Source organism: Aulonocara sp. 'chitande type north' Nkhata Bay, linkage group LG7 (genome assembly GCF_057382095.1).
Source record: "Aulonocara sp. 'chitande type north' Nkhata Bay isolate Kocher_YH1m ecotype deep benthic linkage group LG7, A_spYH_male_GT1.1, whole genome shotgun sequence".
Lineage (NCBI taxonomy): Eukaryota > Metazoa > Chordata > Actinopteri > Cichliformes > Cichlidae > Aulonocara > Aulonocara sp. 'chitande type north' Nkhata Bay.
The window spans coordinates 17,977,896-17,990,169 of record NC_141350.1 but is presented as its reverse complement, the minus strand read 5'-3'; the positions used below and the strand labels follow the sequence as shown (position 1 = coordinate 17,990,169).

Here is a 12,274-nt window from a genome sequence, read left to right as displayed (position 1 = left end):
AGATGCGTGATCGGCGCCAATTAGCAGTTGTTTCTTGCCTCTGAGATTATCAGGGAGAGGGAGCACTGTAAAGTACAAAGCACCATCATGTGTCAAGTGGATCTGTACATCAATAAATATGGGCCTTCCTGGCTGAATAATGAGGGAGAATTTGTAGTTTTTGCTGTTCAGGGAATCCTAAAGGTTATCGGCAAACATTTATAACAGAGGCAATAACTTTGTGTGTGTGTGGGTGAGTGGGGGAGGGGGTGTCGAGGAGGAGATGAGCCACTGCTATCTGCTTGACATTTCAGTTGGTATGGGTATTTGAACTGCTGGTTGGCTCTGACAAATGCCATGGCTGTCACAGGCTCAGTTTTAATTACACCTGACTGGGTCTTTCAGGGGCTCAGGGATGAACTTAATTAGCTAGCAAGCACTTGGCTAGTTCTGGCACTGGTTGGTACAACCTACGCAGTTTCTTCTCTGGCTTTCCGTTGGCATTTTAATGGTCTTGGTCTATACAGGCTGGGAGAATTAACAAGCGAGAAGAGAGCAAATGGAGTCGAGGAAAAATGGAGTGAGTCTGATTTTCAACACCAAGTTAAATTTAATGTATGCTAGGTGTATAAATGGAGAGCTTTTAAGTGCCACTCGATATATTAAAAATTAAACTGCACTGACCATAGAGTACAAGCTAAAATCACCCAATGGGATACACCTTGGCATTATAAAACAGTATGTTCAGTAAATTCCATTAGGGGGGCTTTCCTAAGCCGTGTGTACTCTGGAAAATGGGAAGGTCAAGTCAGAAGTTTACCACTTTTTTCATATGTTGCTCATGTAGCCTTGAATTCACCAGACAATCCCCATCATTATTTTGGGATGGATGCTAACATGGACTGCACTGGGAAAGTCGACCAATCCAGCTGCCTCAGACATGAAACCTTTGCATAATTTCAGTAAGAAAGCTCTATTTAATAGCTTACAAAAATATGTTGTGTGGTTTCGGTGTTCCCATAATTCTGGGACAGTGTCTACTTCTTCCTCTTTCACCTGCTCCCTTTAGAGGTCACCACAGTTGGTCTGCCTGAAGCAATGTGTTAAGTACATCTTGTCACCTTCCCTTTCTGTCACAAATCACCACTGACAGGTGTCTCCACTAACTCCATGCTGCCTGCACTCTCTGTCATTGCATTGGCCATGTATATGAACTTGCCTGCCTTCAGTTTTACAACCTGTCTCCTGCTCATTCACTCACATGTGTTTTGTCTTGCTTCTCCTGACTTTCATTCTTCCTTTCTCCAGGGCATACCTCCACCTCTCTTCCACCTGCTCCCTCCTCTCACTACAGGTAACAATGTCATCTGCAAAATGTCTGTGAAGGTTCTCCTTCATCCAGGTCAACGTAGTCTTCTTTCCAAGCTCCTTAGAGCAGCGGTCCCCAATCCCCGGGCCTCAGACCGGTACCGGTCTGTGAGTCGTTTGGTACCGGGCCGCGAGAGTTGAGGCTCAGGTGTGAAATGTATGGTTTTCCGGGTTTTTATCGGTTTTCAGCGTTATTTTGTTATCGTTTTTATCGTTAACTCTGTTTTCCTGGGTCTTTTCACGTGTGTTATGAATAAATCTTCTTTTTTTCGGTACCGGTACTAGTTTTATTTTGTTGTATTTATCCGCGACACCTTAAAGGCCGGTCCGTGAAAATATTGTCGGGCATAAACCGGTCCGTGGCGCAAAAAAGGTTGGAGGACGCTGACTTAGACAATGTCATCTGCAAGCATCATAGTCCACAGATACTCCCGCCTGACGTCATCTGTCATCATGCAAACTAGAAGGGGGTGAGACCCTGATGTAAATCCACCCCGACTTAGAACTGATCTGTCAGTTCTACTACACAGCTCCCAACTGTCGCTGTCCTCATACATGTCCAGCACCACCTTCACATTCTTCTCTCCAACTCCTGGCTTCCTCATGTAGTACCACAGTTCCTCTCCACAGATCCTCACATGCTTTCTCAAGATCCACGACGACACTCCTTCTGAACTTCTCTCTGTGTAAATTAATTGTATTTCACTCATGGAATAGTTTACTTTAAAAAAAAAAAAATCAACAAGACTTCTCATATTTTTACCAGTTTCTTAAAATGGTTCTCAGTTAAATGAAAACAAAGTACAAACCAGTATTCGGGCAATATGGTATTCATGACACTTCAATTTCATCTATAGCACATGACAGATTGAGATAATGTAGACACCAGAGTATCCCAGTAGCTCTCCCTGTGCGTATGACAAGGCCATAGCGATGATTAAGTGGTTGGCACATTTTAATGAACACAAAGCCATTCAAGTGGAAGCAGATTTTAATTGAAATCTCCTTCTGTTTAATAACTTACCTTATTCACTGAGTCATGTTTCAGGAGATATAGAAGGTGAATGTGTGCTGAGTGAACAAGTAATTCTGTTTCACTTCACAAGGCTGCTCCGTGCCCTGGGGGGGGGCTTGCTGTACTTTCTGTCACAGTTCACTTTTCCTGCTTGCACCATTTCCCAACAACATCCACCTCTCTTCTTTATACACTTCCATGCACAATTATCACACAGAAATTGGACAATTCATTAGTATTATGTCAAGATTATGTTAGCAGTGTGTTAAGGTTCAGTGTTGTTCACCAGCATTTTTGTTTTTGGAAGTTTTTGGCACCAACTAAATTCAAATTTTCTTAATGAAAAAAAAAAAAAAACACAGTCCAGTGCAAAGTTATATAAAAACCCAATAATTTATTATCATTTCTTTTGCAAAGATCACCATTATAACACATTTTACCTGGCTACAAATGTTCCACCTACGCTTTACTTCAGACCATCAGACATCGACTTAAAACGTTACAGGACTTGGTTTTCAAAAATTTCAAATTTACAATACTTCACTTAAAAAGTATTCATTTGGATGGAGTTTACTATACACGTAACTGGACTATAAGACTTTTGATAAATGGCAACCCGTTTATCTCACCAGTTCTAAAATGCTGTGTTCTGAGTCCTGCTCAGTGGCAATCATCCTAACACCACTTTGATCTAACTGCAAATATGAATCAGAACTATTATACAATATATATGAATGTTTCCAGTTGTCAAAAACTCAAATCATACAATGTATGAATAAGTCTGAACAAAATATCTCTGTTGCAAAGATACACAGACAGTTTTGCGGTTGAAATCAAGTCGCCACAGAACTGGCAACTTGATCGCCGTTGATTCGTGTCTGGTTGTTAAGGCTATGCTGAGTTAAGGTGTATGTGGGAGAGTAAAAAGTACTGATATGTAAAAGCTATGGGAAGGTTCATCTGTTGTCATACATGTAGAAAATAAACCCACAAAATAAAACTGAATACAAAAATTTTACCCAAAGCTGCCAAACCAGACAAACAAAGCATATCAGGACATTTCTTTTAAATGTCCTCTTTACTAATGAATCAAAAGTATTTAAAAGTTTTAAGACGTGATTCTGTGTCCAAAACTGTATTTCCCCACTAAACTGTTAGTGCAGCAGCTTTGATTTGTTCCCAATTTGTAGCTTTGTTGTTGAGGTTATAGAAACAACACGTGCTTTGCTGTAAAATGAGGTATCCAACTTTTTTAAAGATGTTTTTGCAAATTGCTGATAACAATTCAATTCAACGTGCAGCGCCAAATCTTTACCCCCTCCCACCTCCTCGTTTCCATGGGAATTGTCTTTAAAATTCAGGACAATGAGGAGTAACTATGTCCACGTCTCCTTTGCTTTGAATAGGAGACAAAGACTGCATACGTATACGTTAGTTTGTATTTATTTAAAAAAGTAAAAAGCAAATGACCGGCTGATGCTCCATTGGTAAGTGTGCATATTACATAAAAGAAAAAAAAGTCTCTTAGAACTGTCTTGAGTTAAGTGGTTACAACATAAATATGAAAATAGAATTGAAAAGATAAACATGTTTCGCGTAAAATAACAAAATAATTGTATTGTCATTGTATCATAGAAAAAATGCTTTTTCCCACAGAGTGATGTGAAAAAAACAATCTTGGAAAAACATCAAAATGTCATGATGCCGCTGATAAATTCTTTACAAAATGCTTTTTTTGGGTTACAAAGTGTGAAAAATATTCCTATTGTCCATGTAAAAATGCCACATTTAACGAGGCAAGTATGTCGTACCACATGGGGTAGAATGTGTGTGTTTGTTTTGTTTTTTTATACAGTAGTGACTGAAAGGAAGGCATTGTGTACCTTAGCTCCCTCTGGGGCCTTGGTACCATGAGTCATCAGCTCCTGGATTGTCATCCAGTTATCCAAGATCTTCTTGTTGCGTTTCTTCATCATCTTCTTGTGGCTGAGCTCTATGATGCTGACTTCCTTTCGACCCTCACTGCTGCTCTGAGGGTTCTCCCTCAAGCTCTCCAGCCGACTGCGCTGCATGAACTCTCGCCTCTTCCGCTGTTCTTTCGCTCTGACGAGGTGCTGCTTTCTTTCCTCTTTACTCCAGTACCTCCCCATCTTCATTTCACTCATTGCGTCGTCATCTGTCGTCATTCCCCCGCTGCGTTCCTCTTTAATCTTTAGGGCTCGCTCCTTCAGGATCTTGTCTCTCACAGGCCTCTTGGTGATGTAGCGGGTACCGTCACTACGGATCTTGACCTTCCACTCCATCTTGGGCTCTGTAATGGGCCTCTGAGGCTCTTTACAGACGCTAAGTAGACTGAGCTGGCTCTGAGCGTACTCTACAGCTGAGCGCTGTTGTATCAGCTGCATGTAGCTCTGGTAGTGGCGGGCGTGAGCTGGGATGTTGGTCTGCCTCTGCTGGGAACTGTGAGAAGGTGAGAAGTATGGATTTCGGGAAGCGCTTTGGTTTAGTTTCCCTCTGCTCTCTTCCTCAGCCTGAGGTGTTTGGTCTGACTCAGAAGGATTGCTGTGGTCAGGGCTGCTGCTCTTACCCAGGACTGGAGCGCGGCACGCTGGGATGGGGCTCAGGCTAAGAGAATGACCAGCAGCGAGGCCGCTGCAGAGGTTCCTCTGGTTTGTAAGACTAACCATTCTCTGGAGTGAGTGCTCCGGGGAGCGGTCCATTGCCAGAGGGGTGCTGCGTGAACTCTCTGCTGTGTTGTAGGCACTGGAGCTGTCCTTGTCCGATTTCTCTAGCCTCTCGTTAATGTCGGCCAGCTTACCCTTTGAGGGCTCACCGCGGTGAAAGCTTTGGATTTTGGTGGAGGGTGTAGAATGGCCCACTGAGGGAGACTGCTGACCCTTACGAAGTTTGTGGGCCTGCATGATGTTCTGACATTCAAGCTCGATGCTGCGCAGTTCCTCATTGAGCATACGCAGCTCGTGCTGTACCCCCGCCTGCTCCCCCATGCTGCACTCAATAGTGCTCCGGCGGCTGTAGAACAGGTCGTACTCGCCGCTGTTGCGTATTTGACATTTCAGTTCCAAGAGCTGCTGGAAGCGATCACCTTCTGCTTCATCGTCATCCTCATCCGTTTTGTCGTCTAGCCGCATGGAGCTGGTGGTAGAGTGCGTGTCTCGACTGTCTTTCAGGCACTGGGACAGACGTTTCTGGATATGTGCCATGACATTATGCTGCGAGTTCCCCATCCTGTCCTTTATGCTCAGTACATTGTCCTTATGATGAGGGAGTGTGGAACAAGTGGGCTTATCATCCTCTGTTCTCTGAAATAAGTTGAAGAGAATCAGCGTGAATTACTTCTAGATAGATAACAACTATGGGATATGCAGCTGTGTACAACATAAACATGCGTTGTACATGAATGTGCAACAGCTACGCTCTTTTTGAAAGCAAGGTAATTAAACCTAAATGTACAGACTTTCTGTTTGGTAATACAGAAACATGCTTATTCTGAATTTATTCTCTGATTTAATCATGGAGCGAGGGGAAAAAAAAACAATAACAAAAAGTCACAAGAACTTTTTAAGAGTTCAAGAAGTGCATCCCTCTTCTGCATTCCCCTGAAGGAATATATATGTTGTTGTGCATAACTCTGTTAACCAGCTCTGTTACTTCAGGGATTGTCTCCTCTCTGCCATGTCTTTGAAGTCCCATTTATATGGATTTTTGAGGTATGCTATCCTCTCAGCAAAACAGAATTTTAAATCACGGTTACTAATGTTTGGAATTTAAATGGTTCAACGGTCCCCCTCCATAAATATTCATAATCGGAATTTAACGCTCACATTTCACAGGGAGAAGCTTGTTTTGACTCGGTTTTGCAAAGAAAGTTGATGAACAGTTTGTCTTATGATAGAAATGGCATCAAAGATAATATTGGCTGTGTATAATGATCTGTCGCAATGAGCTGTCCTTTTTTTTCTCCTTGCTGAGTTTTAGAAGCTTCAGAATTTCTTACATGGAGATAAGCTTTTTCATTCACTTGCTCATTACTGGCAGGGTCAATATGTCTCGATGCTGTCTGACCTGTTCATTCTCCTGTTCCTCTTGTAAGGCAGCTAATTCCATTTCCTCTCTTTGCTGCTCCTCCAACATTTCCATCTTCAGTTGCTCCAGGAACTCGCTATGTTCATCATCCAGCCAGGCTTCTTCCAGCTATAGGTGAAGGAAGAAGGAAAGCATATGGTGAAGGAAAGGGTTTAGGCTAGTGGCTTAGTGACATTTTTGTTATCCTTTTTGGGTAATAACAAGCGTCATGATTCACATTTGACAGATATACAGTCCTCATCTTTTAAACATGGACTCTAATCGTAGAATCAGAACCACGTAACTTGATGGCCACCACTTTTAACCTGTTAGGCCGTATCATCCACATCATCCATCATCTGTTTGTACATCTGATGCAAACCAAATGGTATCCATATCTGATGACTTCAGATTTACTACTAAAATGCATTTAATTAAAGAGCCTAGTATTGCTTCCAGTTCCTCTGCACTGCGGCAGAGTCCTTCCACTTAGTTTGTCATCGGCCCTGGGCCTGAACTCACTCCACATTAGCATGCCATTAGCTTTTATGGCTTACTGTTGGAAGTCAATTACAGTGGCGCTACATAAAAATAAAACATGATGAGGTCTCAGTCGTGGCTTGCAGTAGGAGTGGTTACATGTGGTGGGAGGGCGTTGGTGGCTACACCAAACTGCTGAGGTCTTCTTTGAGCAAATACACAGTACAGTACAGTAAAAGCCTGAATTTGAAACCATACAGGTTATGTAAACTGTAGATTATGTCCAGACAGTTCAAAAGCAGCTGGGTTATCTTAGCTCCACGGTTGTTCTTTTGTAAGTCTTTGTCACTTCAAACTTAGTTTCTTTTCTTTTCCAAAGACAAGTCGAGGAAATTAGTTTTTACTATTTGACTTCAGTGCATAATAAGTCAGTGTGAGTTGAATGTGTGATTATTTCTCACCTGCATCTCAGGTCTGGCAACCAGCAGTATGATGTTCCTGCACTCGTCACTGGAGAGTGCAGCCATGGCTTCCTCCCTGTCCTGTACATCCTGGCCATTAATCTGAAGACGACAAACACGATTAAGACCATATTAGGTGAAACACAAACAAGCAAAAATTTCAACACAGGCACGAACACACAGGTTCATCGCTCTAATGCAAATGCCCTTAAGAAAAACAAAATGCCACACTGAAACACATTGGACAGTAGTGCCCTTTTCCTGGGCAAATTGTCAACCCTCTCTGTAATAAATCTGGACCCAGCAGCGATTATGAATGAGACACCGGCCGTGGGCTGACGGAGGTGTTGTGTCCACCAAAGCAGCATACATACATCTAGCCGTACAATTAACTGGCCACTGACAGGTGGCGTCCATCTTTTTGCAGGCAGAGTAATTGCCCTGTCACTAGTGGATAATAGTGCCAGAGTACCCGTCTGCCTCACAAACCTACGCACACCGCTTCCCTTTGTTCAAATCAGCCACACAACATGTACTGTTGAGACAATTAGACCAGTAGCACTCATGGATCCACTTCACATAGCTATTATAGGCCAGGCAGACTATTTCCGTCTCTCTCTTTCCCTCCCAAGATGGTCAAATATATATAAAAGAAACAGAGTCTGTACAACTTTCACTCACTTAGACAAGCTGTCTTATAATTTCTGTATAAAGTCTTCGGCTCTCCAGGCATCTTGAAGGAGTTTTAAAGCTCTTCTTTGGATGTTGACTGCCTTTTGTTTTATTCTTTGTTAAGATGATCCCACAGTGTCTCAATTATGCTGAGGTGGGGGATCTGAAGAGGCAAATTCACGACTAGAACAACAGTGTATTTTTTCTGTCCAGATATAGTTTTACTGCATTGGCAGCGTGTTTGGAATCACTGGCATCATTCCAAAAGACCGGTTGCTACTGATTTTCAGTTTACTTGTTCTGTAATTTGGTAAAGCCTCAGTCTTTTCTCCCTGTTTCCCATCTTTAACAATGGCTTCTTGACAGCCACCCTTCCACTGAGACCATTTCTGATGAGGCTTTAGCAAACAGTAGTTGGCTCAACCGGCACATCTCTTAGGTCCTTTGTCGGGTCTTTAATTAATTTTTTCCGTTTCTCTAAAGAACACGACTTTCAGAAACTGTTTATCTGCTGTAGATCATTATTTTTAGCTCTCTCATTTCTTCTTTTGTCCCATATTTTTAAATGTATTTAAGGAAACGCCACCATGCTGAGATATGCTAAGTTTTTGGCTAACAGGTAAGAATGACCATGTTGCTGCAAAAATATTACTGTGTACTGTGCATTTAGTTATACATTCAACAAAGAAATTGGAACAAAAAGATGAAAATCCAAATTAAAATAGGTTCTTTGATAAGTTGTCTGCTATGTGCGGATACAACAGTTACTGTTTTATGCTGCTATAATATGCCCAGCGATGTCAGGAGAGAAATTTCAGGGGTGAAAATAAGTGAAAAAGCAGTCAATGTCCAAAGAAAAACTTTGAAAGATCTTGAGAAAGTGTAAAGAACTATTGCTCAAGACCACTTTAAAAAAGTATGGCTCCTTGGAAGCAAAATATGTATGTTGGAAGCATGTTTTTTTTGCCTGGTGTTCAAGACAGACAAGTGAAAAAAAAGATGAAATTGTCTTTATACAAGGGTGCAGGTTTAACTCTCTGGGATGAGCAGCTAATCCATAAAGCTAATGCAGAGCCCTGGGTTCCATCTGTTCCATCACAATAAAGGGAAGACAGCCCCAAAATTGCTTCCATACAGACACAGATTATTGGTAAAACATACAAGTCCAAAATTCTGGAGGTGGTATCTCAGATGTTTTCAGTTTGTTTTATGGCAACCATGAATCCATTAACACTGGCTTAACAAGCTATTATGAAGCTATTATGGTGACAAACACTGTAATCGCATACCTATCCCACAGGAACAACACGATCCAACCCAGAGCTCTAACAAACGTCGGTCCTTGTCAGTAGCCATTCCAAATCTCAAGCCTGGATATCTAGCTAGGGGCTAATAGCAGTTACTGCCTCTCAGCTATCCCACAGGAGGCAGCAGCACAGTGTCACTCCCAACCAGAACTCTTAAAAAACCCTGCTGGTGCTGAGTCGGTAACTAAAACAGCCAGGGGGACATTTCTCCCTCTTTAACAGTCACAGCGGGTGCAAGTTCCCCCTTTAATGTGCTGCCATTAAAAATGAATGGGCTCTCTTGCTGGGAGACAGTGGTTGAGTGTGACAAAATAGAAGAAGAATTTTATTTTGAACCTAATAAAAGCCAGTGTGGAGGTGACCAGCGAGTGCTTTACTGCACCTGTAAAATGCGATCCCCCTCCCGGATTCGTCCATCTCTGGCAGCGATGCTGTTTGGACTTATCTGTGAAGGTGGAGAAGGCACAAAATTATACATGAAACACTTTCAATCTTCATTCGAGAGAGTCTAGATGTGGCTGGAAGTATTGTGTGATAGCTGTCCAGACCATTCCCGACCATTTGATGTGTTCCTTTTATTGTTTCCTGAAAGCCTGAGGAAGAAGCTAAATCATCACCTTTATCATCCAAGACATCGATTGCACCTGCCTCAGTTATTATTTTTTTGACAACTTGATAAAAAACAAGTCTCTGCATATAGCATCTCCAGCCCGTAACTCAACTCCAGTACATCGTGCACCTGCTCCTCATGTAACTAATGCTAGTCAACAAGAGGGCAGAGCACTCTTTCATTGACCAATCAATCGGCATCTGGGGCCATTCGTTTCACTTTTTCCTATCAGATAAGATCTCGGCAGACAAGGAGGTGTTCAAGCACTCCATCTTCATGATAGTTCACTCCTACACAGAGGGCCGCTCATTAGACTGGGACAGAAGTCCCCAGGCAGGAATTAGTGAAGGGCTGGAGGAAAAAGAGGAAATTGAAGGTAATTTCTCAGCAGTCAAGGAGAGAACTTCAGATCGTGAATAACTTACAACCGTTTACGTGTTGAAGATGACATTGTTAGTGGCAAAACCGCTGTTTATGGAATGAGTTTCTTAGCTTTGCCTCTTAGCTTTATTCTTTTTTGTACGTTTGTTTCCTTTTTTAACTGTTTTTGAACTGTGAGAGGAAAAAGGGCAAGAGGCTCTGGCAGAGCAGTAAAGAAACAGCAGGTGAACTGAAAAGTCTAGAGAATCAGCCACATGTATTCACCCACTGTGCTATGAGACAGTAAAATGGAAAATGGCCATTCAACAATCTAAATTTGGAAAATTCTACTTGTTTTAAAATAACCTTGTATTCTTCCCCCACTCAACTCCCAGTGCAGCCAGCATACAGTGACATTCAGACATCTCATGTAAATGCAGTGCACTCCTCTTAGCCCTACTTTTTATAGAGTAAACACTTAAAGATGCTGCCAGGAGCCAGCGACCACAGTGATTTATATTCTACTCAGCTCTCAAAGAGAACACCTTACATGGTCCAAGTCGACTTCAAACGAATTTGAAAGTTGAGGAGAGCGGAGAATGGCATTTTCTATGCTTCCAACAAGTGGGAGAAAAATAGTCTCTCTCTTTACATGTATGCCAGTGCCTGCTTGTTGTCAGCTGCACTGAGACTGGATGAACAACAAAGACAAGACCTGAAAGCACTTCTGTGTTTTTTTTCTTCTTCCTCTTTTTTGTTGTTGTTTGCTGTCTTGGCATTCATTTTGTTTCTGGTGAACTGACAGTATGATCACGCACACACAGATCAATGCTAAACTGTTCAGTAATGTCAGATTTGATAAAAAGAATTCAATTTTAAAACTTCACCAAATAAAGAAATTGTTGTTTCTTACATTGAAGATGAATATTAAATTTTGTGTGAGATTTTTCATTAGACATTTCATCAAAGTACTGATGAGGGAAGATACTTAATATTTAAGTGTTAGAATATGTATATACTGGAGTATGCTAGAAATATCATCTTTCAAATGGTTAGCAGCCCTAAATCTGGTTGCTGGATTAAAAATGGCTGTCAGGAAGAAGATACAGGATACATAGTGTCTCATTCATTACAGATTTTGGATCCTTACTCTCATCCGTCTGCTGTGCTGTATTGACTACATGAACTAACACAACACAAGGGCCAGTAGAGTTTTTACTTGGCATGACTGAAAAGGTCCAATGACTACAATGCTGTTCCCTGTCAGCTTCTCTCTCTCAGTCTAGATTTGTGCAGCCTTTATCGCACTCACGGCATCCAAACGAGCTGTCGTCACCTTGGTTAATGTCATCGTCACCTGTGTCATCAGCTCGAAATGATAATTTTTTATGTTTGTGTTTACAGATGTCACCACATAAAAGAAAGATCTCCAGTCTCTTCTTCACACTGAGGAATGCAGATTGTTAAGTTAAACACTAAGTTATGATTGTGTTGAAACAGGACAAATTTGGATTGCTGCATCTCATATTCTGTCTGATTTTGCTAGCGTTGGTGCCTCGACACACCATCTGTAACCGTTTTGGACACAGAGGGTTAGCAGGCCGGTTTGAAAGACTGATAGAGCACGCAGGTTAGAGGGGTGGCTGTGGAATACATGGCAGGTCTATCAGGCAGGAGACTGCAGTTCGTGACTTGTTTTAGAGCTTTGTGTCCTGAGCTCCGTTTTCCCTTCCCCTGCTGCTTAGCTTGAGACATCGAAAACTTCACGATTGGGGTGAGGAAACTGCCTTTGTTTAAAAATGACTGAAAAATGACACTTTGACAGCACATTTAAATTTGATCCCAGAGGGTACTTAAAAAGCATCCCAGTGTGACGAGTGGAAGCGAGACCCTTCCTACTACAGTCTATAAAATGGTTACATGTATATGACACACATGC

General features: G+C 41.9%; 1 protein-coding gene across 2 annotated transcripts in view; it reads right to left on the bottom strand.

Annotated features, from left to right (window-relative positions):
* Nucleotides 1–2,438: 2,438 nt before the first annotated feature.
* The window catches only part of LOC147324965 (PDZ domain-containing RING finger protein 4), a 122,437-nt gene continuing 112,601 nt past the window's right edge, over nucleotides 2,439–12,274 (bottom strand). Inside the window, exons 6-9 of one of the 2 annotated variants that reach the window (XM_086299192.1) lie at nucleotides 9,748–9,810; nucleotides 7,387–7,488; nucleotides 6,446–6,574; nucleotides 2,439–5,682 (exon numbers count right to left, since the gene is read on the bottom strand). In XM_086299192.1, coding sequence (XP_086155318.1) covers nucleotides 4,210–5,682; nucleotides 6,446–6,574; nucleotides 7,387–7,488; nucleotides 9,748–9,810 — 1,767 coding nt within the window. In that variant the 3' untranslated portion in view covers nucleotides 2,439–4,209. The remainder of the gene's footprint in view (nucleotides 5,683–6,445; nucleotides 6,575–7,386; nucleotides 7,489–9,747; nucleotides 9,811–12,274) is intronic. The other variant, XM_086299193.1, reaches the window with a different exon arrangement.